The sequence below is a fragment of the Narcine bancroftii genome, chromosome 11 (assembly GCF_036971445.1).
Source record: "Narcine bancroftii isolate sNarBan1 chromosome 11, sNarBan1.hap1, whole genome shotgun sequence".
Taxonomy (NCBI): Eukaryota; Metazoa; Chordata; class Chondrichthyes; order Torpediniformes; family Narcinidae; genus Narcine; species Narcine bancroftii.
In genome coordinates, this window is record NC_091479.1 from 23258290 (window position 1) to 23282358 (window position 24069).

General features: G+C 53.6%; 1 protein-coding gene across 2 annotated transcripts in view; it reads right to left on the reverse strand.

Annotated features, from left to right (window-relative positions):
- roraa (RAR-related orphan receptor A, paralog a) overlaps positions 1-24069 on the reverse strand; it is a 459616-nt gene that overhangs the window by 187576 nt on the left and 247971 nt on the right. For both annotated transcript variants that reach the window (XM_069902931.1, XM_069902932.1), the window contains one exon: positions 2365-2450. In XM_069902931.1, coding sequence (XP_069759032.1) covers positions 2365-2450 — 86 coding nt within the window. The remainder of the gene's footprint in view (positions 1-2364; positions 2451-24069) is intronic.

The following is a 24069-nucleotide window of genomic DNA, read 5'->3' on the forward strand; positions in this document are numbered from 1 at the left end:
TTATGTTCTGGAACGATGAGAAATACAATAAATACAAGGTTACATATGATACGATATAACTGGATACACAGGCTATACATTACACCTCAAAAGTTAAATAAATGGGACCCAACAGTATCTGACAGATGTTTTCGTTGTAAAAAAGAAGTGGGAACAACAATTCATGCAATCTGGACATGTGAGAAAGTGGAAAAATTTTGGGAAGATCTAAACCAGATATTAAATAAAATTACAGAAAACAATATACCAAAAAACCCAGAGATCTTCCTCCTAAGTAACATAAAAAACAAAGAATTTGGAATTGATTTGGATGGTGCACAAAAAAGATTTGTTATGATAGCTCTATCCTTAGCAAAAAAATGTATTATGTCAACCTGGAAATTGGAAGATAATTTCAGAATACAACAATGGTATATAGAAATGAATAAATGTATTCCATTAGAAAAAATAACATATAGTTTAAGAAATAATATTGAAATATTTGAACCAATATGGGAGCCATACATAAAACATAATAGAGACAACCTACCGGGGACATTTAGCACCTAAAATAATGAAAGGAGAAGGAAATGAAAAGAATTGACTCAGTGGAATTTCTTGTTTATTTTTATTGAATGACAACATTGTTTGATTGGTTTAATGTATCTTAGATTCTGTACTTTAAATGAATGGGGGGGGGAGGTAGGGAGGGTGGGATGGGAGGAGGGAGGGGGGAGAAAATGACACTGTATATATTTGAAAAGGAAAATGTATGTATCTTTGTCAATGTGGTTTATGGTGTGAAAAATAAAAAATTTTTAAAAAAGTTTACGGTTGGGCTCTCCCTGAAATGGACGAGGCCAAGGACAGACGTGCATCTGTGGAGATGGTTGCGATAGATGACCTTTGACCCGGCGAGTTTCTCCACCAGTTCGTTGATTGCTCGCCCAACCAGGGCTTGGTGTCGTGGAAGATGACTGTGGAGGTTGTTGGGGGGTAGGGGGTCGGGGGGGGGAGAGAGGAGGTGGCATCCTAGCTCAGTTGTCCTCTGGTCAAGGAAAGCTGTTCCATCTCCCTCACACCCCTGAACGGCAAAGAGACCAGGATCGTTGTCTGAAGAGGGCGTGCAAAAATCATTGAGGACCCCTTCCACCCTGCACACAGCATCTTTCAGCTGCTACCATTGGGGAAGTGATACAGGAGGATCAGAACCAGCACCACCAGGCTGAGGAACAGCTTCTTCCCACGGGCAGTGAGAATGCGGAACGATTGAATGAACTGCTCACACTCACCCTCCGAGACTCTACTATTTATTGAACAATATTTATTTATTTTTTATGTATGTGCTGCATGGAAATCATTTGTAAGTATGTGTGCTATGTCTATATGTGTGTTTACATGGTTTTACACTGAGGACAGAAGAACACTATTTTGTCCAAGTTGTATGATAATGATGAACTTGAATTTTATCCACGACCTCAGAATTTTATGAACCAGCGCAAGATCACCCCTCAGCCTTCTATGCTCTATGATCAGAGCCCTCAGTCCCAGTGACCTCCTCGAGAATCTCTCCTGCACCTTTTCCATGTGAATGACATCCTTCCCGTAGCTGGGTGACCAGATCTAATTATTTTTTTAATTTGGAGATGAACAGTAACAGGCCCTTCCTAGCCCACAAGCCCCCCCTACCTAAGTACACCCACGTGGTCAATTAACCTGCTAACCCATCCGTCTTTGGTACAGTGGGAGGAAACCAGGGCCCCCAGAGGAAATCCACAGAGACACGGAGAGAACGTGCAAACTCCTTACAGTGGCGGACTCAAACATGGGTCGCTGCCAGTGTAATAGCATGGCGCTAACCGTGCCAGCCTAATTCCTGTAGAATACTCCAAGTGTGGTCTCTCAACGACGTCTTGTACCGCTGTAACATGACATTCTAGTTCCTGTACCCTTTACTCCGTCTGATGAAGGCAAGCAAACCCCTCTTTCACCCAGGGTTAGCTGGCAGCCATCTCCTGCTCTCTCTCCTCTTGGTCCGGCTTCCCCACCTCGATCCATGCATGGTGACCCAGCCAGAGCACACTAGCCGGCTCTCAAGCTCTACGACCAGTAACTCTCCGTCAGGTGTTCTGTGGGATCCGCTCTTACTGCACCCCCCCCCCCTCGCTGCTCTCAAGCTCTATGACCATGTACTCGCCCAGACCCGATTCCACAGTCACGTTACCCACCCAGCGATCCCTCCTCCCCTTCATCGCTGCTGTCCCCTCCCTTTGCCACAAAGCAACAAATTCGGTGGCATGTTCATGAGAATAATTTCTGATTCAACACCTTCCCAAGAGGCAGTCAGCAGGAAGCCAGTGTTGATCCTCCCACAATGACGCTCACCTTACAGCCTTCACAGGTAATGACACCATAATGGATTCCTGACGACTTGTCTCCACAAATCTTGCATGGGATGATTTCAATTTGAGCTGAAAAAGGAGAAGGTAAAACAAATGTCTTTCATGTTCTGTGTAAACACTCCCAACGGTGTTCATCAAACCGTCAGATCATTAAAAACTTGTAGCAAACGTTGAGAAGAGCTTCCAGAGTTTTCACCAACTCCCAGGAGTAAAACACAAAAGTCTACTGACACTGTGATTGAAGTAAAGCACGAAGTTGGAGAAACTCAGCAGGTCAAACAATGTGCTTTTGAAGCAAAGATAAAGGCGCACAAGCAACGTTTCGGGCTTGAGCCCATCGTCAAGTTGAGGCCCGAAACGTTGGTTATGTATCTTTATCTTTGGTAGACATCGAAATCCCAGAACCTGTTTCACTGGCGACGTGACACTGATCCACGTTCAGCTGAGTTTAACAAGATATAATCTTGACACGTTACTCCTTGAGGAGGGATTTAATTTGGGGACAAAGGCTGGAACCTATCCTACTGACGTTGGTCTCTCAGATCCAGGCTGGAATCTACCCTACTGACGTTGGTCTCTCAGATCCAGACTGGAATCTACCCTACTGACATTGGTCTCTCAGATCCAGGCTGGAATCTACCCTACTGACGTTGGTCTCTCAGATCCAGGCTGGAATCTACCCTACTGACATTGGTCTCAGATCCAGACTGGAATCTACCCTACTGACATTGGTCTCTCAGATCCAGAATGGAACCAACCCCACTGACGTTGGTCATTCAGATCCAGGCTAGAACCTACCCTACTGTCATTGGTCTCTCAGATCCAGACTTGGCTTCCAGTGTGCTGCAAGATGGTGCTGAGGAGGCTGCAGGATCAAGGACAGCACCATACTGGTGCAGCGGGAGTTCTCCACTCATTGAGGTGGAGGGGCTCTGAGGTGAGGGGCCTTGGGTGAATGTTTAACAACTGCCAGTGGCTACCTGATGCTGAGGAAAGGTGTGGCAAGTCTTCCATTGGACAGTGGAAGACCTCAACAGAGGGGAAAGCAGGAAGGACGGTAAAACGAGAAAGGAGCAGGACAGAGATTGAAGGGATATTGGGGGAAGAGGGAGGGATGGAGCGAGGAAGGGCAGAGATGGTGGGAAAAAAGGGGGGGCATTGAAAGGGAGACATTGTGGAGGGAAGGGAGTGAGGAGAGTGTAGGGTGGAGAAGAGAGGGGAAGAGAGAACTTTCTCTTCTTACTGTACCATTCAGCGACAGATTGCATGGATAAAACACCCTTGTCCTCTCCTCCCTCCCCACCAATCACTGTCCACTGATTATCCTGGCAGTGAATAAACACAGAGTGAAGTCCCTTAACCGATTAGTGAATGCACACAGAGAGCAGCCACTTCCCCAGGACAGTGAATGAACACAGAGAGCAGCCCCATTCCCCAGGACAGTGAATGGACACAGAGGGCAGCTCCTATCCTGGGCAATGAATGGCCACAGAGAGCAACACCTTTCCCTGGGCAGTGAATGGACACAGAGAGGGCAGCCCCCACTGTGCATACTGAATGAACACAGAGGGCAGCCCCAACCCTGGGTACTGAATGGACACAGAGGGCAGCCCCAACCCAGGGTACTGAATGGACATAGAGGGCAGCCCCAACCCTGGGTACTGAATGGACACAGAGGGCATCCCCAACCCCGGGTACTGAAAGGACACAAGAGGACAGCACATTCCCCAGGCAGTGAATGGACAAAGTGGGCAGTCCCTACCCTGGGGCAATGAATGGACACAGAGGGCAGCTGCTTCCGCGGGCACTGAATGGCCACAGAGGGCAGCATCTATCCCGGGTACGGAATGGACACAAAAGGACAGCCCGTTCCCCATTAGTGAATGGACAAAGAGGGCAGCCCCTACCCCGGGTACTGAATGGACACAGAGGGCATACCCTTCCCCGAGCAGTGAATGGACACAGAGGGCAGCCCCTACCCCGGGTACTGAATGGTCACAGAGGGCATACCCTTCCCCGGGCAGTGAATGGATGCAGAGGGCAGCCCCGAACCAGAGAACTGAATGGACACAGTGGGCTGCCTTTCCACGGGTACTAAATGGACACAGAGGGCAGCCCCTTAACGAGGCAGTGAATAGACACAGAGGGCAGCCCCCAATGTGCGTACTGAATGGACACAGAGTGCAGCTCCTTCACAGGGGCAGTGAATGGACACTGAGGGCTGCCCCTTCCACGGGTATAAAGTGGACAGAGGGAAGCCCTTTCCTAGGACAGTCAATAGACAGAGGGCATCCCCTACCCTGCATACCGAATGGACAAAGAGGTCAGCCACTACCGTGCGTACTGAATGGACACAGAGTGCATCCCCTACCCCGTGGCAGTGAATGGACACAGAGGGCAGCCCCTATCCTGCATACCGAATGGACACAGAGGGCAGCTCCTTCCCCGGTCAGTGAATGGACATAGAGAGCAGCCTCTACCCCGAGAACTGAATGGACACAGAGAGCAGCCGCTACCCCGGGTACTGAATGGACACAGAAGGCTGCCCTGCCCCGGGTACTGAATGGACACAGAAGGCAGCCACTGCCCCGGGTACTGAATGGACACAGAGAGCAGCCCCGACCCTGGGTACTGAATGGACACAGGAGGCAGCACCTATCACAGGGCAGTGATTGAACACAGGGGCCAGCCACTTACCCGGGCAACAAATTGACACAGTGGGCAACCTTTCCCCCGGCAGTGAATAGACACAGAGAACAGCCCCTACCCAGGGTACTGAATGGACACAGAGGGCAGCCACTACCATGCGTACTGAATGGACACAGAGTGACGCCCCTTCCCCGGGGCAGTGAATGGACACAGAGGGCTGCCACTTCCACGGGTACTGTGGACACAGATGGGAGCCCCTCCCCAGGTCAGTGAAAAGACAGAGGATAGCCCCTACCCTGCGTACCGAATCAACATAGAGAGCAGCCGCTACCCCGGGTACTGAATGGACACAGAAGGCTGCCCCTGCCCCGGGTACTGAATGGACACAGAAGGCAGCCACTGCCCGGGTACTGAATGGACACAGAGAGCAGCCCCGACCCTGGGTACTGAATGGACACAGGAGGCAGCACCTATCACAGGGCAGTGATTGAACACAGGGGCCAGCCACTTACCCGGGCAATAAATTGACACAGTGGGCAACCTTTCCCCCGGCAGTGAATAGACATAGAGAACAGCCCCTACCCAGGGTACTGAATGGACACAGAGGGCAGCCACTACCATGCGTACTGAATGGACACAGAGTGATGCCCCTTCCCCGGGGCAGTGAATGGACACAGAGGGCTGCCACTTCCACGGGTACTAAGTGGACACAGAGGGGAGCACCTATCACAGGACAGTGAATAGACAGAGGATAGCCACTACCCTTCGTACCGAATGGACACAAGAGGGCAGCCCCTTCCCTGGTCAGTGAATGGACAAAGAGAGCAGCCCCTACCCCGGGCAGTTAATGGACACAGAGGGCAGCTGCTTCCGCGGACATTGAATGGCCACAGAGGGCAGGAACTATTCCGGGTACGGAATGGACACAAATTGACAGCCCGTTCCCCGGTCAGTGAATGGAAAAAGTGGAAAGCCCCTACCACGGGGTAGTAAATGGACAAAGAGGGCAGCTTGTACCCCGGGTACTGAATGGACAAAAGTGGCAGCCCCTATCCCAGGGCAGTGAATGGACATAGGGGGAATCCCCTTACCCGGGCAGTGAATGGCCACAGAAGGCAGCCACTTTCCTGGGCAGCGAATGGACATAGATCACAGCCCCAACCACGGGTACTGAATGGACACGGAGGGCAGCCACTACCCCAGGTACTATACCTATCCCGTGTACAGAATGGACACAAGAGGACAGCCCATTCACCGGGCAGTGAATTGACATGGAGGGCAGCCCCTACCCCGTGTATGGAATGGCACAAGACGACAACACGTTCCCTGGGCAGTGAATGGACAAAGTGGAAAGCCTCTACCCTGAGGTAGTAAATGGTCAAAGAGGGCAGCGTGTACCCTGGGTAGTGAATGGACACAGAGGGCAGCCACTACACCGGGGATGTAAATGGACTCAGATCGCAGCGCCAACCACGGGTACTGAATGGACACAGAGGGCAGCCCCTATCCTGCGTACTGAATGGACACAGAGTGCATACCCTTCCCAGTGGCAGTGAATGGACAGAGGGCAGCCCCTATCCCAGGGCAGTGAATGAACATAGGGGACATCCCCTTACCCGGGCAGTTAATGGACACAGAGGGCAGCCACTTTCCTGGGCAGTGAATGGACACAGAGAGCAGGCCCTACCCTGGGTACTGAATGGACACAGAGGGCAGCCACTACACCGGGGACATAAATGGACTCAGATCGCAGCGCCAACCACGGGTACTGAATGGACAGAGGGCATTCACTACCCCGGGTACTAAATGGACACAGAGAGCAGCCTCTACCCCATGTACTGAAAGGACACAGGTGGCATCCCCTCCCACAGGGCCGTGAATGAACATAGGAGCCAGTCCATTACCCGGGCAATTAATGGACACAGAGGGCAGCCACTACCCCGGGTACTAAATGGACACAGAGAGCAGCCTCTACCTCATGTACTGAAAGGACACAGAAGGCAGCCCCTTAAACGGACAGTGAATGGACACAGGTGGCAGCCCCTACCACAGGGGAGTGAATGAACACAGGAGCCAGTCCCTTTCCCGGGCAATGAATGGAAACAGAGGGCAACCCTTACCCCGGCAGTGAATGGACGCAAGCGGAGCCCCTACCCTGGGCCAGTGAATGGACACAGAGAACAGCCGTTACCCACGATACTGAATGAACACAGAGGGCAGCCCCAACCCTGGGTACTGAATGGACAGAGGGCAGCCCCAACCTCGGGTACTGAAAGGACACAGAGGGCAGCCGCTTCCCCGGTCAGTGAATGGACATAGAGAGCAGCCACTACCCCGGTCAGTGAATGGACACAGAGGGCTGCCCCTACCCCTGGGTAGTGAATGGACTCAGAGAACAGCCCCTATCCAGGGTACTGAATGGACAATGAGGGCAACCCTACCCTGTGCACTGAATGGACACAGAGTCCATCCCTTCCCCGTGGCAGTGAATGGATACAGAGGGCAGCCACTACCCTGGGAACTGAATGGACACAGTGGGCTGTCCTTCCACGGGGACAAAATGGACACAGAGGGCAGCCCCTTAATGAGGCAGTGAATAGACACATACCGTACGTACTGAATGGACACAGAGTGCATCCCCTTCCCCGGGGCAGTGAATGGACAGAGGGCTGCCCATTCAAAGGGTACGAAGTGGACACGGTGGCAGCCCCTACCACAGGGCAGTGAATGAACACAGGAGTCAGTCCCTTACCCAGGCAGTTAATGGACACAGAGGGAGCTACTTCTGCGGGCAGTGAATGGCCACAGAGGGCAGCACCTATCCCGGGTACGGAATGGACACAAAAGGACAGCCCGTTTCCCGGGCAATGAATGGACAGTGGAAAGCCCCTACCCCGGGGCAGTAAATTGACAAAGAGGGCAGCCCCTACCCTGGGGCAGTGAATGGACACAGAGGGCAGCCCTTACCCCGGGTACTGAATGGATACAAAGGGCAGCCACGATCCCAGGGCAGTGAATGAACAAAGAGGGCAGCATCTACCGGGGTACTGAATGAACAAAAGTGGCAGACCCAACCCAAGACCAGTGAATGGACATAGGGGGCATCTCTTTACCCAGGCAGTGAATAGAAACAGCCACTTCCCCGGGAAGTGAATGGATGCCGAGGGCAGCCCCTATCCCGGGGCAGTGAATGGATACAGAGGGCAGCCCCTAACGTGGGTACTGAATGGACACAGAGGGCTGCCCTTTCCACGGGCACTAAATGGACACAGAGGGCAGCCCCTTCCCCAGGCAGTGAAGAGACACAGAAGGCTGCCCTTTCCACGGGTACTTAATGGACACAGAGGGCAGCCACTACCCCGGGTACTAAATGGACACAGAGAGCAGCCTCTACCTCATGTACTAAAGGACACAGAAGGCAGCCCCTTAAACGGACAGTGAATGGACACAGTTGGCGGCCCTTACCCCGGGAACTGAATGGATACAAAGGGCAGCCACTACCCCAGGGCAGTGAATGGATTCAGGGGTCAGCCCCTACCCCGGGTACTGAATGGACAGAGAGGGCTGCGCATTCCACGGGTACTAAATGGACACAGAGCAGCCCCTTGCCCTGGCAAAGAATAGATAGAGGGCAGACCCTTCCCCAGGCAGTGAATGGACATGAGGACTGCACGTACCCCGGGCAGTGAATGGACAAAGTGGGCAGCTCCTACCCCGGGGCAGTGAATGGACATAGAGGGCATCCCCTTCCACGGGCAGTGAATAGAGGACAGCCTCTACCCTGCGTACTGAATGGACACAGTGCAGCCTGCTTCTCGTGGCAGTCAATGGACACAGAGGGCAGCCATTACCCCAGGTAGGGAATGGATACAGAGGGCAGCACCTACCACGGGTACTGAATGGACACAGAGAGCATAACCTTCCCCGGGCACAGAATGGACACAAGAGGACAGCACCTTACCCAGACAGTGAATGGACACATAGAGAAGCACCTATCCCGTGTACTGAATGGACACAGGTGGAAGCCCCTACCACTGGGCAGTGAATGAACACAGGAGCCAGTCCCTTATTCAGGCAATGAATGGACACAGGGGCCTACCCTTTCTCCGGAAGTGAATGGACGCAGAGCGCAGCCCCTACCCTGGGCCGTGAATGGACACAGAGAACAGCCACGACTCGCGGTACTGAATGAACACAGAGGGCAGCCCCAACCCCGGGTACTGAATGGACACAGAGAGCAGCCCCTACCCCAGGTATTGAAAGGACACAGAGGGCAGATCCTTCCCCGTGGCAGTGAATGGACACGGAGTGCAGCCCCTATCTCTGGAACTGAATGGACATAGTGGGATGCCCTTCTACGGCTACCAAATGAACACAGAGGGCAGCCCCTTAACCAGGCAGTGAATAGAAACAGAGGGCAGCCCCTACCATGTGTACTGAATGGACACAGAGTGCAGCCCCGTCCATGTGGCAGTGAATGGACACAGAGGACAGCCATTACCCTGGGTACTACATGGATACAGTGAGCAGCCCCTACCCCGGGGCAGTGAATGGACATAGGGGGAAGCCCCTTTCCCGGGCAATGAATGGACACAGAGGGCAGCCCCTATCCCAGGGCAGTGAATGGACATAGGGGGCATCCTCTTCCACGGGCAGTGAATAGACAGAGGACAGCCTCTACACTGCGTTCTGAATGGACACAGTGCAGCCCGCTACCCATGGCAGGCAATGGACACAGAGGGCAGCCATTACCCCAGGTAGTGAATGGATACAGATGGCAGCACCTACCACGGGTACTGAATGGACACAATTGGACAGCTCGTTCCCGGGCAGTGAATGGATACAGGGGTCAGCCCCTAACCTGGGCAGTGAAGAGACACAGAGGGCAGACCCTACGCCGGGTACTGAATGGAAACAGGTGGCAGCCCCTATCCCAGGGCAGGGAATGGACATAGGGGGCAAACCTTTACCCGGGCAGTGAATGGATGTAGAGGGCAGTACCTAACCCAGGGCAGTGAATGGATACAGGGGTCAGCCCCTAATGTGGGTACCAAATGGACACATGGAGCAGCCCCTATCGTGTGTACTGAATGGACACAGAATGCAGTCCTTACCCCTGGTACTGAATGGATACAGAGGGCTGCCCCTGCACAGGTACGAAATGGACACAGAGGGCAGCCCCTTCCCCGGGCAGTTGATGGATACAGAGCGCAGCTCCATCACCAGACACTGAATGGCCACAGAGGGCAACCACTTTCCCTGGGCAGTGAATGGACACAGAGGGCAGACCTTTCCCCAGGCAGTGAATGGACATGGAAGGCAGCCCCTACCCCGGGTAAAGAACGGCACAAGAGGACAGTACGTTCACTGACCAGTGAATGGACAAAGTGGAAAGCCCCTACCCTGGGGTAGTAAATGGATTAAGAGGGCAGCCTGTACCCCGGGTACTGAATGGACAAAGGTGGCAGCCCCAATCCCAGGGCAGTGAATGGACATAGGGGTCAGACCATACCCCATGTACGGAAAGGACACAGAGGGCTGCCCCTTCCACGGCTACTAAATAGACACAGAGGGCAGCCCTTACCCTGCGTACTGAATGGATACAGAGTATATCTACTACCCCGTAGCAGTGAATGGACCCGGGGGCAGCCCCAAACCCGGGAACTGAATGGACACAGTGGGCAGCCCCTTAACCAGGCAGTCAATAGACACACAGGGCAGCCCCTACCCCGGGTAATAAATAGACACACAGGGCAGCCCCTACCCCGGGTAATAAATAGACACACAGGGCAGCCCCTACCCCGGGTAATAAATAGACACACAGGGCAGCCCCTACCCCGGGTAATAAATAGACACACAGGGCAGCCCCTACCCAGGGTAATAAATAGACACACAGGGCAGCCCCTACCCCGGGTAATAAATAGACACACAGGGCAGCGCCTACCCCGGGTAATAAATAGACACACAGGGCAGCCCCTACCCTGGGTAATAAATAGACACACAGGGCAGCCCCTACCCCGGGTAATAAATAGACACACAGGGCAGCCCCTACCCCGGGTAATAAATAGACACACAGGGCAGCCCCTACCCCGGGTAATAAATAGACACACAGGGCAGCCCCTACCCCGGGTAATAAATAGACACACAGGGCAGCCCCTACCCCGGGTAATAAATAGACACACAGGGCAGCCCCTACCCCGGGTAATAAATAGACACACAGGGCAGCCCCTACCCAGGGTAATAAATAGACACACAGGGCAGCCCCTACCCCGGGTAATAAATAGACACACAGGGCAGCCCCTACCCCGGGTAATAAATAGACACACAGGGCAGCCCCTACCCTGGGTAATAAATAGACACACAGGGCAGCCCCTACCCCGGGTAATAAATAGACACACAGGGCAGCCCCTACCCCAGTTAATAAATAGACACACAGGGCAGCCCCTACCCCGGGTAATAAATAGACACACAGGGCAGCCCCTACCCCGGGTAATAAATAGACACACAGGGCAGCCCCTACCCTGGGTAATAAATAGACACAGAGCGCAGCCCCAACCCCGGGTAATAAATAGACACAGAGGGCAGCCCCTACCCCGGGTAATAAATAGACACACAGGGCAGCCCCAACCCACGGTAATAAATAGACACAGAGGGCAGCCCCTACCCCGGGTAATAAATAGACACACAGGGCAGCCCCAACCCCGGGTAATAAATAGACACACAGGGCAGCCCCAACCCCGGGTAATAAATAGACACAGAGGGCAGCCCCTACCCCGGGTAATAAATAGACACACAGGGCAGCCCCTACCCCGGGTAATAAATAGACACACAGGGCAGCCCCTACCCCGGGTAATAAATAGACACACAGGGCAGCCCCTACACCGGGTAATAAATAGACACACAGGGCAGCCCCTACCCCGGGTAATAAATAGACACACAGGGCAGCCCCTACCCCGGGTAATAAATAGACACACAGTGCAGCCCCTACCCCGGGTAATAAATAGACACACAGGGCAGCCCCTACCCAGGGTAATAAATAGACACAGAGGGCTGCCCCTACCCCGGGTAATAAATAGACACACAGGGCAGCCCCTACCCCGGGTAAAAAATAGACACACAGGGCAGCACCAACCCCGGGTAATAAATAGACACACAGAGCAGCACTTACCCCGGGTAATAAATAGACACACAGGGCAGCCCCTAACCCGGGTAATAAATAGACACACAGGGCAGCCCCTGCCAAGGGTAATAAATAGACACACAGGGCAGCCCGTACCAAGGGTAATAAATAGACACACAGGGCTGCCCCTACCAAGGGTTATAAATAGACACACAGGGCAGCCCCTACCCCGGGTAATAAATAGACACACAGGGCAGCCCCTTCCCCGGGTAATAAATAGACACACAGGGCAGCCCCTACCAAGGGTAATAAATAGACACACAGGGCAGCCCCTACCAAGGGTAATAAATAGACACACAGGGCTGCCCCTACCAAGGGTTATAAATAGACACACAGGGCAGCCCCTACCCCGGGTAATAAATAGACACACAGGGCAGCCCCTACCCCGGGTAATAATATATACACACAGGGCACTCCCTACCCCGGGTAATAATATATACACACAGGGCTGCCCCTACCCCAGGTAATAAATAGACACACAGGGCAGCCCCTACCCCGGGTAATAAATAGACACACAGGGCACTCCCTACCCCGGGTAATAAATAGACACACAGGGCTGCCCCTACCCCGGGTAATAAATACACAGAGCGCTGCCCCTACCCCGGGTAATAAATAGACACACAGGGCAGCCCCTACCCCGGGTAATAAATAGACACACAGGGCAGCCCCTTCCCCGAGTAATAAATAGACACACAGGGCAGTCCCTACCCCGGGTAATAAATAGACACGCAGGGCAGCCCCTACCCCGGGTAATAAATAGACACGCAGGGCAGCCCCTACCCCGGGTAATAAATAGACACACAGGGCTGCCCCTACCAAGGGTAATAAATAGACACACAGGGCAGCCCCTACCCCGGGTAATAAATAGACACACAGGGCAGCCCCTACCCCGGGTAATAAATAGACACACAGGGCAGCCCCTACCCCGGGTAATAAATAGACACACAGGGCAGCCCCTACCCCGGGTAATAAATAGACACACAGGGCAGCCCCTACCCCGGGTAATAAATAGACACACAGGGCAGCCCCTACCCCGGGTAATAAATAGACACACAGGGCAGCCCCTACCCCGGGTAATAAATAGACACACAGCGCAGCCCCTACCCCGGGTAATAAATAGACACACAGGGCAGCCCCTACCCCGGGTAATAAATAGACACAGAGGGCAGCCCCAACCCTGGGTAATAAATAGACACAGAGGGCAGCCCCTACCCCGGGTAATAAATAGACACACAGGGCAGCCCCTACCCCAGGTCATTAATAGACACAGAGGGCAGCCCCTACCCCGGGTAATAAATAGACACACAGGGCAGCCCATACCCCGGGTAATAAATAGACACACAGGGCAGCCCATACCCCAGTTAATAAATAGACACACAGGGCAGCCCCTACCCCGGGTAATAAATAGACACAGAGGGCAGCCCCTACACCGGGTAATAAATAGACACACAGGGCTGCCACTACCAAGGGTAATAAATAGACACACAGGGCAGCTCCTACCCCGGGTAATAAATAGACACACAGGGCTGCCCCTACCCCGGGTAATAAATAGACACACGGGGCAGCCCCAACCCCGGATAATAAATAGACACACGGGGCAGCCCCTACCCCGGGTAATAAATAGACACACAGGGCAGCCCCTACCCCGGGTAATAAATAGACACACAGGGCAGCCCCTACCCCGGGTAATAAATAGACACACAGGGCAGCCCCTACCCCGGGCAATAAATAGACACACAGGGCAGCCCCTACCCCGGGTAATAAATAGACACAGAGGGCAGCCCCTACCCCAGGTAATAAATAGACACAAAGGGCAGCCCCTACCCCGGGTAATAAATAGACACACAGGGCAGCCCCTACCCCGGGTAATAAATAGACACAGTGGGCAGCCCCTACCCCGGGTAATAAATAGACACACAGGGCAGCCCAAACCCCGGGTAATAAATAGACACAGAGGGCAGCCCCAACCCCGGGTAATAAATAGACACAGAGGGCAGCCCCAACCCCGGGTAATAAATAGACACACAGGGCAGCCCCTACCCCGGGTAATAAATAGACACAGAGGGCAGCCCCAACCCCGGGTAATAAATAGACACAGAGGGCAGCCCCTACCCCGGGTAATAAATAGACACACAGGGCTGCCCCTACCCCGGGTAATAAATAGACACGGAGGGCTGCCCCTACCTCGGGGAATAAATAGATACACAGGGCAGCCCCTACCCCGGGTAATAAAGAGACACACAGGGCTGCCCCTACCAAGGGTAATAAATAGACACACAGGGCAGCCCCTACCCCGGGTAATAAATAGACACACAGGGCAGCCCCTTCCCCGGGTAATAAATAGACACAGGGCAGCCCCTTCCCCGGGTAATAAATAGACACACAGGGCAGCCCCTACCAAGGGTAATAAATAGACACACAGGGCAGCCCCTACCAAGGGTAATAAATAGACACACAGGGCTGCCACTACCAAGGGTTATAAATAGACACACAGGGCAGCCCCTACCCCGGGTAACAAATAGACACACAGGGCAGCCCCTACCCTGGGTAATTTATAGACACACAGGGCAGTCCCAACCCCGGGTAATAAATAGACACACAGGGCTGCCCCTACCCCAGGTAATAAATAGACACTGAGGGCTGCCCCTACCCCGGGTAATAAATAGACACACAGGGCAGCCCCTACCCCAGGTAATAAATAGACACACAGGGCAGCCCTTCCCCGGGTAATAAATAGACAAACAGGGCAGTCCCTATCCCGGGTAATAAATAGACACACAGGGCAGCCCCTACCCCGGGTAATAAATAGACACACAGGGCTGCCCCTACCCCAGGTAATAAATAGACACACAGGGCAGCCCCTAACCCGTGTAATAAATAGACACACAGGGCTGCCCCTACCAAGTGTAATAAATAGACACACAGGGCAGCCCCTTCCCCGGGTAATAAATAGACACAGAGGGCTGTTCCTACCCCGGGTAATAAATAGACACACAGGGCAGCCCCTACCCCGGGTAATAAATAGACACACAGGGCTGCCCCTACCAAGGGTAATAAATAGACACACAGGGCAGCCCCTACCCCGGGTAATAAATAGACACAGAGGGCAGCCCCTACCCCGGGTAATAAATAGACACACAGGGCAGGCCCTACCCCGGGTAATAAAAAGACACAGAGGGCAGCCCCTACCCCAGGTAATAAATAGACACACAGGGCAGCCCCTACCCCGGGTAATAAATAGACACACAGGGCAGCCCCTACCCCGGGTAATATATAGACACACAGGGCAGCCCCTACCCCGGGTAATAAATAGACACACAGGGCAGCCCCTACCCCGGGTAATAAATAGACACACAGGGCAGCCCCTACCCCGGGTAACAAATAGACACACAGGGCAGCCCCTACCCCGGGTAATAAATAGACACACAGGGCAGCCCCTACCCCGGGTAATAAATAGACACACAGGGCAGCTTCTACCCCGGGTAATAAATAGACACACAGGGCAGCCCCTACCCCGGGTAATAAATAGACACACAGGGCTGCCCCTACCCCAGGTAATAAATAGACACACAGGGCAGCCCCTACCCCGGGTAATAAATAGACACACAGGGCAGCTTCTACCCCGGGTAATAAATAGACACACAGGGCAGCCCCTACCCCGGGTAATAAATAGACACACAGGGCAGCCCCTACCCCGGGTAATAAATAGACACACAGGGCAGCCCCTACCCCGGGTAATAAATAGACACACAGGGCAGCCCCTACCCAGGGTAATAAATAGACACACAGGGCAGCCCCTACCCCGGGTAATAAATAGACACACAGGGCAGCCCCTACCCCGGGTAATAAATAGACACACAGGGCAGCCCCTACCCTGGGTAATAAATAGACACACAGGGCAGCCCCTACCCCGGGTAATAAATAGACACACAGGGCAGCCCCTACCCCAGTTAATAAATAGACACACAGGGCAGCCCCTACCCCGGGTAATAAATAGACACACAGGGCAGCCCCTACCCCGGGTAATAAATAGACACACAGGGCAGCCCCTACCCTGGGTAATAAATAGACACAGAGCGCAGCCCCAACCCCGGGTAATAAATAGACACAGAGGGCAGCCCCTACCCCGTGTAATAAATAGACACACAGGGCAGCCCCAACCCACGGTAATAAATAGACACAGAGGGCAGCCCCTACCCCGGGTAATAAATAGACACACAGGGCAGCCCCAACCCCGGGTAATAAATAGACACACAGGGCAGCCCCAACCCCGGGTAATAAATAGACACAGAGGGCAGCCCCTACCCCGGGTAATAAATAGACACACAGGGCAGCCCCTACCCCGGGTAATAAATAGACACACAGGGCAGCCCCTACCCCGGGTAATAAATAGACACACAGGGCAGCCCCTACACCGGGTAATAAATAGACACACAGGGCAGCCCCTACCCCGGGTAATAAATAGACACACAGGGCAGCCCCTACCCCGGGTAATAAATAGACACACAGTGCAGCCCCTACCCCGGGTAATAAATAGACACACAGGGCAGCCCCTACCCAGGGTAATAAATAGACACAGAGGGCTGCCCCTACCCCGGGTAATAAATAGACACACAGGGCAGCCCCTACCCCGGGTAAAAAATAGACACACAGGGCAGCACCAACCCCGGGTAATAAATAGACACACAGAGCAGCACTTACCCCGGGTAATAAATAGACACACAGGGCAGCCCCTAACCCGGGTAATAAATAGACACACAGGGCAGCCCCTACCAAGGGTAATAAATAGACACACAGGGCAGCCCGTACCAAGGGTAATAAATAGACACACAGGGCTGCCCCTACCAAGGGTTATAAATAGACACACAGGGCAGCCCCTACCCCGGGTAATAAATAGACACACAGGGCAGCCCCTTCCCCGGGTAATAAATAGACACACAGGGCAGCCCCTACCAAGGGTAATAAATAGACACACAGGGCAGCCCCTACCAAGGGTAATAAATAGACACACAGGGCTGCCCCTACCAAGGGTTATAAATAGACACACAGGGCAGCCCCTACCCCGGGTAATAAATAGACACACAGGGCAGCCCCTACCCCGGGTAATAATATATACACACAGGGCACTCCCTACCCCGGGTAATAATATATACACACAGGGCTGCCCCTACCCCAGGTAATAAATAGACACACAGGGCAGCCCCTACCCCGGGTAATAAATAGACACACAGGGCACTCCCTACCCCGGGTAATAAATAGACACACAGGGCTGCCCCTACCCCGGGTAATAAATACACAGAGCGCTGCCCCTACCCCGGGTAATAAATAGACACACAGGGCAGCCCCTACCCCGGGTAATAAATAGACACACAGGGCAGCCCCTTCCCCGAGTAATAAATAGACACACAGGGCAGTCCCTACCCCGGGTAATAAATAGACACGCAGGGCAGCCCCTACCCCGGGTAATAAATAGACACGCAGGGCAGCCCCTACCCCGGGTAATAAATAGACACACAGGGCTGCCCCTACCAAGGGTAATAAATAGACACACAGGGCAGCCCCTACCCCGGGTAATAAATAGACACACAGGGCAGCCCCTACCCCGGGTAATAAATAGACACACAGGGCAGCCCCTACCCCGGGTAATAAATAGACACACAGGGCAGCCCCTACCCCGGGTAATAAATAGACACACAGGGCAGCCCCTACCCCGGGTAATAAATAGACACACAGGGCAGCCCCTACCCCGGGTAATAAATAGACACACAGGGCAGCCCCTACCCCGGGTAATAAATAGACACACAGCGCAGCCCCTACCCCGGGTAATAAATAGACACACAGGGCAGCCCCTACCCCGGGTAATAAATAGACACAGAGGGCAGCCCCAACCCTGGGTAATAAATAGACACAGAGGGCAGCCCCTACCCCGGGTAATAAATAGACACACAGGGCAGCCCCTACCCCAGGTCATTAATAGACACAGAGGGCAGCCCCTACCCCGGGTAATAAATAGACACACAGGGCAGCCCATACCCCGGGTAATAAATAGACACACAGGGCAGCCCATACCCCAGTTAATAAATAGACACACAGGGCAGCCCCTACCCCGGGTAATAAATAGACACAGAGGGCAGCCCCTACACCGGGTAATAAATAGACACACAGGGCTGCCACTACCAAGGGTAATAAATAGACACACAGGGCAGCTCCTACCCCGGGTAATAAATAGACACACAGGGCTGCCCCTACCCCGGGTAATAAATAGACACACGGGGCAGCCCCAACCCCGGATAATAAATAGACACACGGGGCAGCCCCTACCCCGGGTAATAAATAGACACACAGGGCAGCCCCTACCCCGGGTAATAAATAGACACACAGGGCAGCCCCTACCCCGGGTAATAAATAGACACACAGGGCAGCCCCTACCCCGGGCAATAAATAGACACACAGGGCAGCCCCTACCCCGGGTAATAAATAGACACAGAGGGCAGCCCCTACCCCAGGTAATAAATAGACACAAAGGGCAGCCCCTACCCCGGGTAATAAATAGACACACAGGGCAGCCCCTACCCCGGGTAATAAATAGACACAGTGGGCAGCCCCTACCCCGGGTAATAAATAGACACACAGGGCAGCCCCAACCCCGGGTAATAAATAGACACAGAGGGCAGCCCCAACCCCGGGTAATACATAGACACAGAGGGCAGCCCCAACCCCGGGTAATAAATAGACACACAGGGCAGCCCCTACCCCGGGTAATAAATAGACACAGAGGGCAGCCCCAACCCCGGGTAATAAATAGACACAGAGGGCAGCCCCTACCCCGGGTAATAAATAGACACACAGGGCTGCCCCTACCCCGGGTAATAAATAGACACGGAGGGCTGCCCCTACCTCGGGGAATAAATAGATACACAGGGCAGCCCCTACCCCGGGTAATAAAGAGACACACAGGGCTGCCCCTACCAAGGGTAATAAATAGACACACAGGGCAGCCCCTACCCCGGGTAATAAATAGACACACAGGGCAGCCCCTTCCCCGGGTAATAAATAGACACAGGGCAGCCCCTTCCCCGGGTAATAAATAGACACACAGGGCAGCCCCTACCAAGGGTAATAAATAGACACACAGGGCAGCCCCTACCAAGGGTAATAAATAGACACACAGGGCTGCCACTACCAAGGGTTATAAATAGACACACAGGGCAGCCCCTACCCCGGGTAACAAATAGACACACAGGGCAGCCCCTACCCTGGGTAATTTATAGACACACAGGGCAGTCCCAACCCCGGGTAATAAATAGACACACAGGGCTGCCCCTACCCCAGGTAATAAATAGACACTGAGGGCTGCCCCTACCCCGGGTAATAAATAGACACACAGGGCAGCCCCTACCCCAGGTAATAAATAGACACACAGGGCAGCCCTTCCCCGGGTAATAAATAGACAAACAGGGCAGTCCCTATCCCGGGTAATAAATAGACACACAGGGCAGCCCCTACCCCGGGTAATAAATAGACACACAGGGCTGCCCCTACCCCAGGTAATAAATAGACACACAGGGCAGCCCCTAACCCGTGTAATAAATAGACACACAGGGCTGCCCCTACCAAGGGTAATAAATAGACACACAGGGCAGCCCCTTCCCCGGGTAATAAATAGACACAGAGGGCTGTCCCTACCCCGGGTAATAAATAGACACACAGGGCAGCCCCTACCCCGGGTAATAAATAGACACACAGGGCTGCCCCTACCAAGGGTAATAAATAGACACACAGGGCAGCCCCTACCCCGGGTAATAAATAGACACAGAGGGCAGCCCCTACCCCGGGTAATAAATAGACACACAGGGCAGGCCCTACCCCGGGTAATAAAAAGACACAGAGGGCAGCCCCGACCCCAGGTAATAAATAGACACACAGGGCAGCCCCTACCCCGGGTAATAAATAGACACACAGGGCAGCCCCTACCCCGGGTAATATATAGACACACAGGGCAGCCCCTACCCCGGGTAATAAATAGACACACAGGGCAGCCCCTACCCCGGGTAATAAATAGACACACAGGGCAGCCCCTACCCCGGGTAACAAATAGACACACAGGGCAGCCCCTACCCCGGGTAATAAATAGACACACAGGGCAGCCCCTACCCCGGGTAATAAATAGACACACAGGGCAGCTTCTACCCCGGGTAATAAATAGACACACAGGGCAGCCCCTACCCCGGGTAATAAATAGACACACAGGGCTGCCCCTACCCCGGGTAATAAATAGACACAGAGGGCTGCCCCTACTAAGGGTAATAAATAGACACACAGGGCTGCCCCTACCCCGGGTAATAAATAGACACACAGGGCTGCCCCTACCCCGGGTAATAAATAGACACACAGGGCAGCCCCTACCCCGGGTAATAAATAGACACACAGGGCTGCCCCTACCAAGGGTAATAAATAGACACACAGGGCAGCCCCTACCCCGGGTAATAAATAGACACACAAGGCAGCCACTACCCCGGGCAATAAATAGACACACAAGGCAGCCACTACCCCGGGCAATAAATAGACACAGAGGGCAGCCCCTACCCCAGTTAATAAATAGACAGACAGGGCAGCCCCAACCCCGGGTAATAAATAGACACACAGGGCAGCCCCTACCCCGGGTAATAAATAGACACAGAGGGCAGCCCCTACCCCGGGTAATAAATAGACACACAGGGCAGCCCCAACCCCGGGTAATAAATAGACACAGAGGGCAGCCCCAACCCCGGGTAATAAATAGACACAGAGGGCAGCCCCTACCCCGGGTAATAAATAGACACACAGGGCAGCCCCTACCCCGGGTAATAAATAGACACACAGGGCAGCCCCTACCCCGGGTAATAAATAGACACACAGGGCAGCCCCTACCCCGAGTAATAAATAGACGCACAGGGCAGCCCCTACCCCGGGTAATAAATAGACACACAGGGCAGCCCCAACCTCGGGTAATAAATAGACACAGAGGAAGCCCCTAACCCGGGTAATAAATAGACACACAGGGCAGCCCCAACCCCGGGTAATAAATAGACACACAGGGCAGCCCCAACCTCGGGTAATAAATAGACTCAGAGGGCAGCCCCTACCCCGGGTAATAAATAGACACACAGGGCAGCCCCTACCCCGGGTAATAAATAGACACACAGGGCAGCCCCTACCCCGGGTAATAAATAGACACACAGGGCAGCCCCTACCCCGAGTAATAAATAGACACACAGGGCAGCCCCTACCCCGGGTAATAAATAGACACACAGGGCAGCCCCAACCTCGGGTAATAAATAGACACAGAGGGCAGCCCCTACCCCGGGTAATAAATAGACACACAGGGCAGCCCCAACCCCGGGTAATAAATAGACACAGAGGACAGCCCCAACCCCGGGTAATAAATAGACACACAGGGCAGCCCCTACCCCGGGTAATAAATAGACACACAGGGCAGCCCCTACCCCGGGTAATAAATAGACACAGAGGGCAGGCCCTAAACCGGGTAATAAATAGACACACAGGGCAGCCCCAACCCCGGGTAATAAATAGACACACAGGGCAGCCTCAACCCCGGGTAATAAATAGACACACAGGGCAGCCCCTACCTCGAGTAATAAATAGACACAGAGGCAGCCCCTACCCCGGGTAATAAATAGACACACAGGGCAGCCCCAACCCCGGGTAATAAATAGACACACAGGGCAGCCCCAACCCCGGGTTATAAATAGACACACAGGGCAGCCCCTACCCCGGGTAATAAATAGACACAGGGCAGCCCCTACCCCGGGTAATAAATAGACACAGGGCAGCCCCTACCCCGGGTACTAAATAGACACAGAGGGCAGCCCCTACCACGGGTAATAAATAGAAACACAGGGCAGCCCCAACCCCGGGTAATAAATCGACACACAGGGCAGCCCCTACCCCGGGTAATAAATAGACACAGAGGGCAGCCCCTACCCCGGGTAATAAATAGACACAGAGGGCAGCCCCGACCCCGGGTAATAAATAGACACACAGGGCAGCCCCTAACCCGGGTAATAAATAGACACAGAGGGCAGCCCCAACCCCGGGTAATAAATAGACACAGAGGGCAGCCCCTACCCCGGGTAATAAATAGACACACAGGGCTGCCCCTACCCCGGGTAATAAATAGACAGTCAGGGCAGCCCCTACCCTGGGTAATAAATAGTCACACAGGGCAGCCCCTACCCGGGTAATAAATAGACACACAGGGCTGCCCCTACCCCGGGTAATAAATAGACACAGAGGGCTGCCCCTACTAAGGGTAATAAATAGACACACAGGGCAGCCCCTACCCCGGGTAATAAATAGACACACAGGGCTGCCCCTACACCGGGTAATAAATAGACACAGAGGGCTGCCCCTACTAAGAGTAATAAATAGACACACAGGGCAGCCCCTACCCCGGGTAAGAAATAGACACACAGGGCAGCCCCTACCCCGGGTAATAAATAGACACAGAGGGCAGCCCCAACCCCGGGTAATAAATAGACACAGAGGGCAGCCCCAACACCGGGTAATAAATAGACACAGAGGGCAGCCCCAACCCCGGGTAATAAATAGACACACAGGCCTGCCCCTACCACGGGTAATAAATAGACACACAGGGCAGCCCCTACCCTGGGTAATAAAGAGACACACAGGGCAGCCTCTACCCTGGGTAATAAATAGACACACAGGGCTGCCCCTACCCCGGGTAATAAATAGAAACAGAGGGCTGCCCCTACTAAGGGTAATAAATAGACACACAGGGCTGCCCCTACCCCGGGTAATAAATAGACACACAGGGCAGCCCCTACCCCGGGTAATAAATAGACACACAGGGCAGTCCCTACCCCGGGTAATAAATAGACTCACAGGGCTGCCCCTTCCCCGGTTAATAAATAGACACACAGGGCAGCCCCTACCCCGGGTAATAAATAGACACACAGGGCAGCCTCTACCCCGGGTAATAAATAGACACACAGGGCTGCCCCTTCCCCAGGTAATAAATAGACACACAGGGCAGCCCCTACCCCGGGTAATAAATAGACACACAGGGTTGCCCCTTCCCCGGGTAATAAATAGACACACAGGGCTGCTCCTTCCCCGGTTAATAAATAGACACACAGGGTAGCCCCTACCCCGGGTAATAAATAGACACACAGGGCAGCCCCTACCCCGGGTAATAAATAGACACACAGGGCAGCTCCTACCCCGGGTAATAAATAGACACAAAGGGCAGCCCCTACCCCGGGTAATAAATAGACACACAGGGCAGCCCCTACCCCGGGTAATAAATAGACACACAGGGCAGCCCCTACCCCGGGTAATAAATAGACACACAGGGCAGCCCCTACCCCGGGTAATAAATAGACACACAGGGCTGCCCCTTCCCCGGGTAATAAATAGACACACAGGGCTGCCCCTTCCCCGGTTAATAAATAGACACACAGGGCAGCCCCAACCCCGGGTAATAAATAGACACACAGGGCAGCCTCAACCCCGGGTAATAAATAGACACACAGGGCAGCCCCTACCTCGAGTAATAAATAGACACAGAGGCAGCCCCTACCCCGGGTAATAAATAGACACACAGGGCAGCCCCAACCCCGGGTAATAAATAGACACACAGGGCAGCCCCAACCCCGGGTTATAAATAGACACACAGGGCAGCCCCTACCCCGGGTAATAAATAGACACAGGGCAGCCCCTACCCCGGGTAATAAATAGACACAGGGCAGCCCCTACCCCGGGTACTAAATAGACACAGAGGGCAGCCCCTACCACGGGTAATAAATAGAAACACAGGGCAGCCCCAACCCCGGGTAA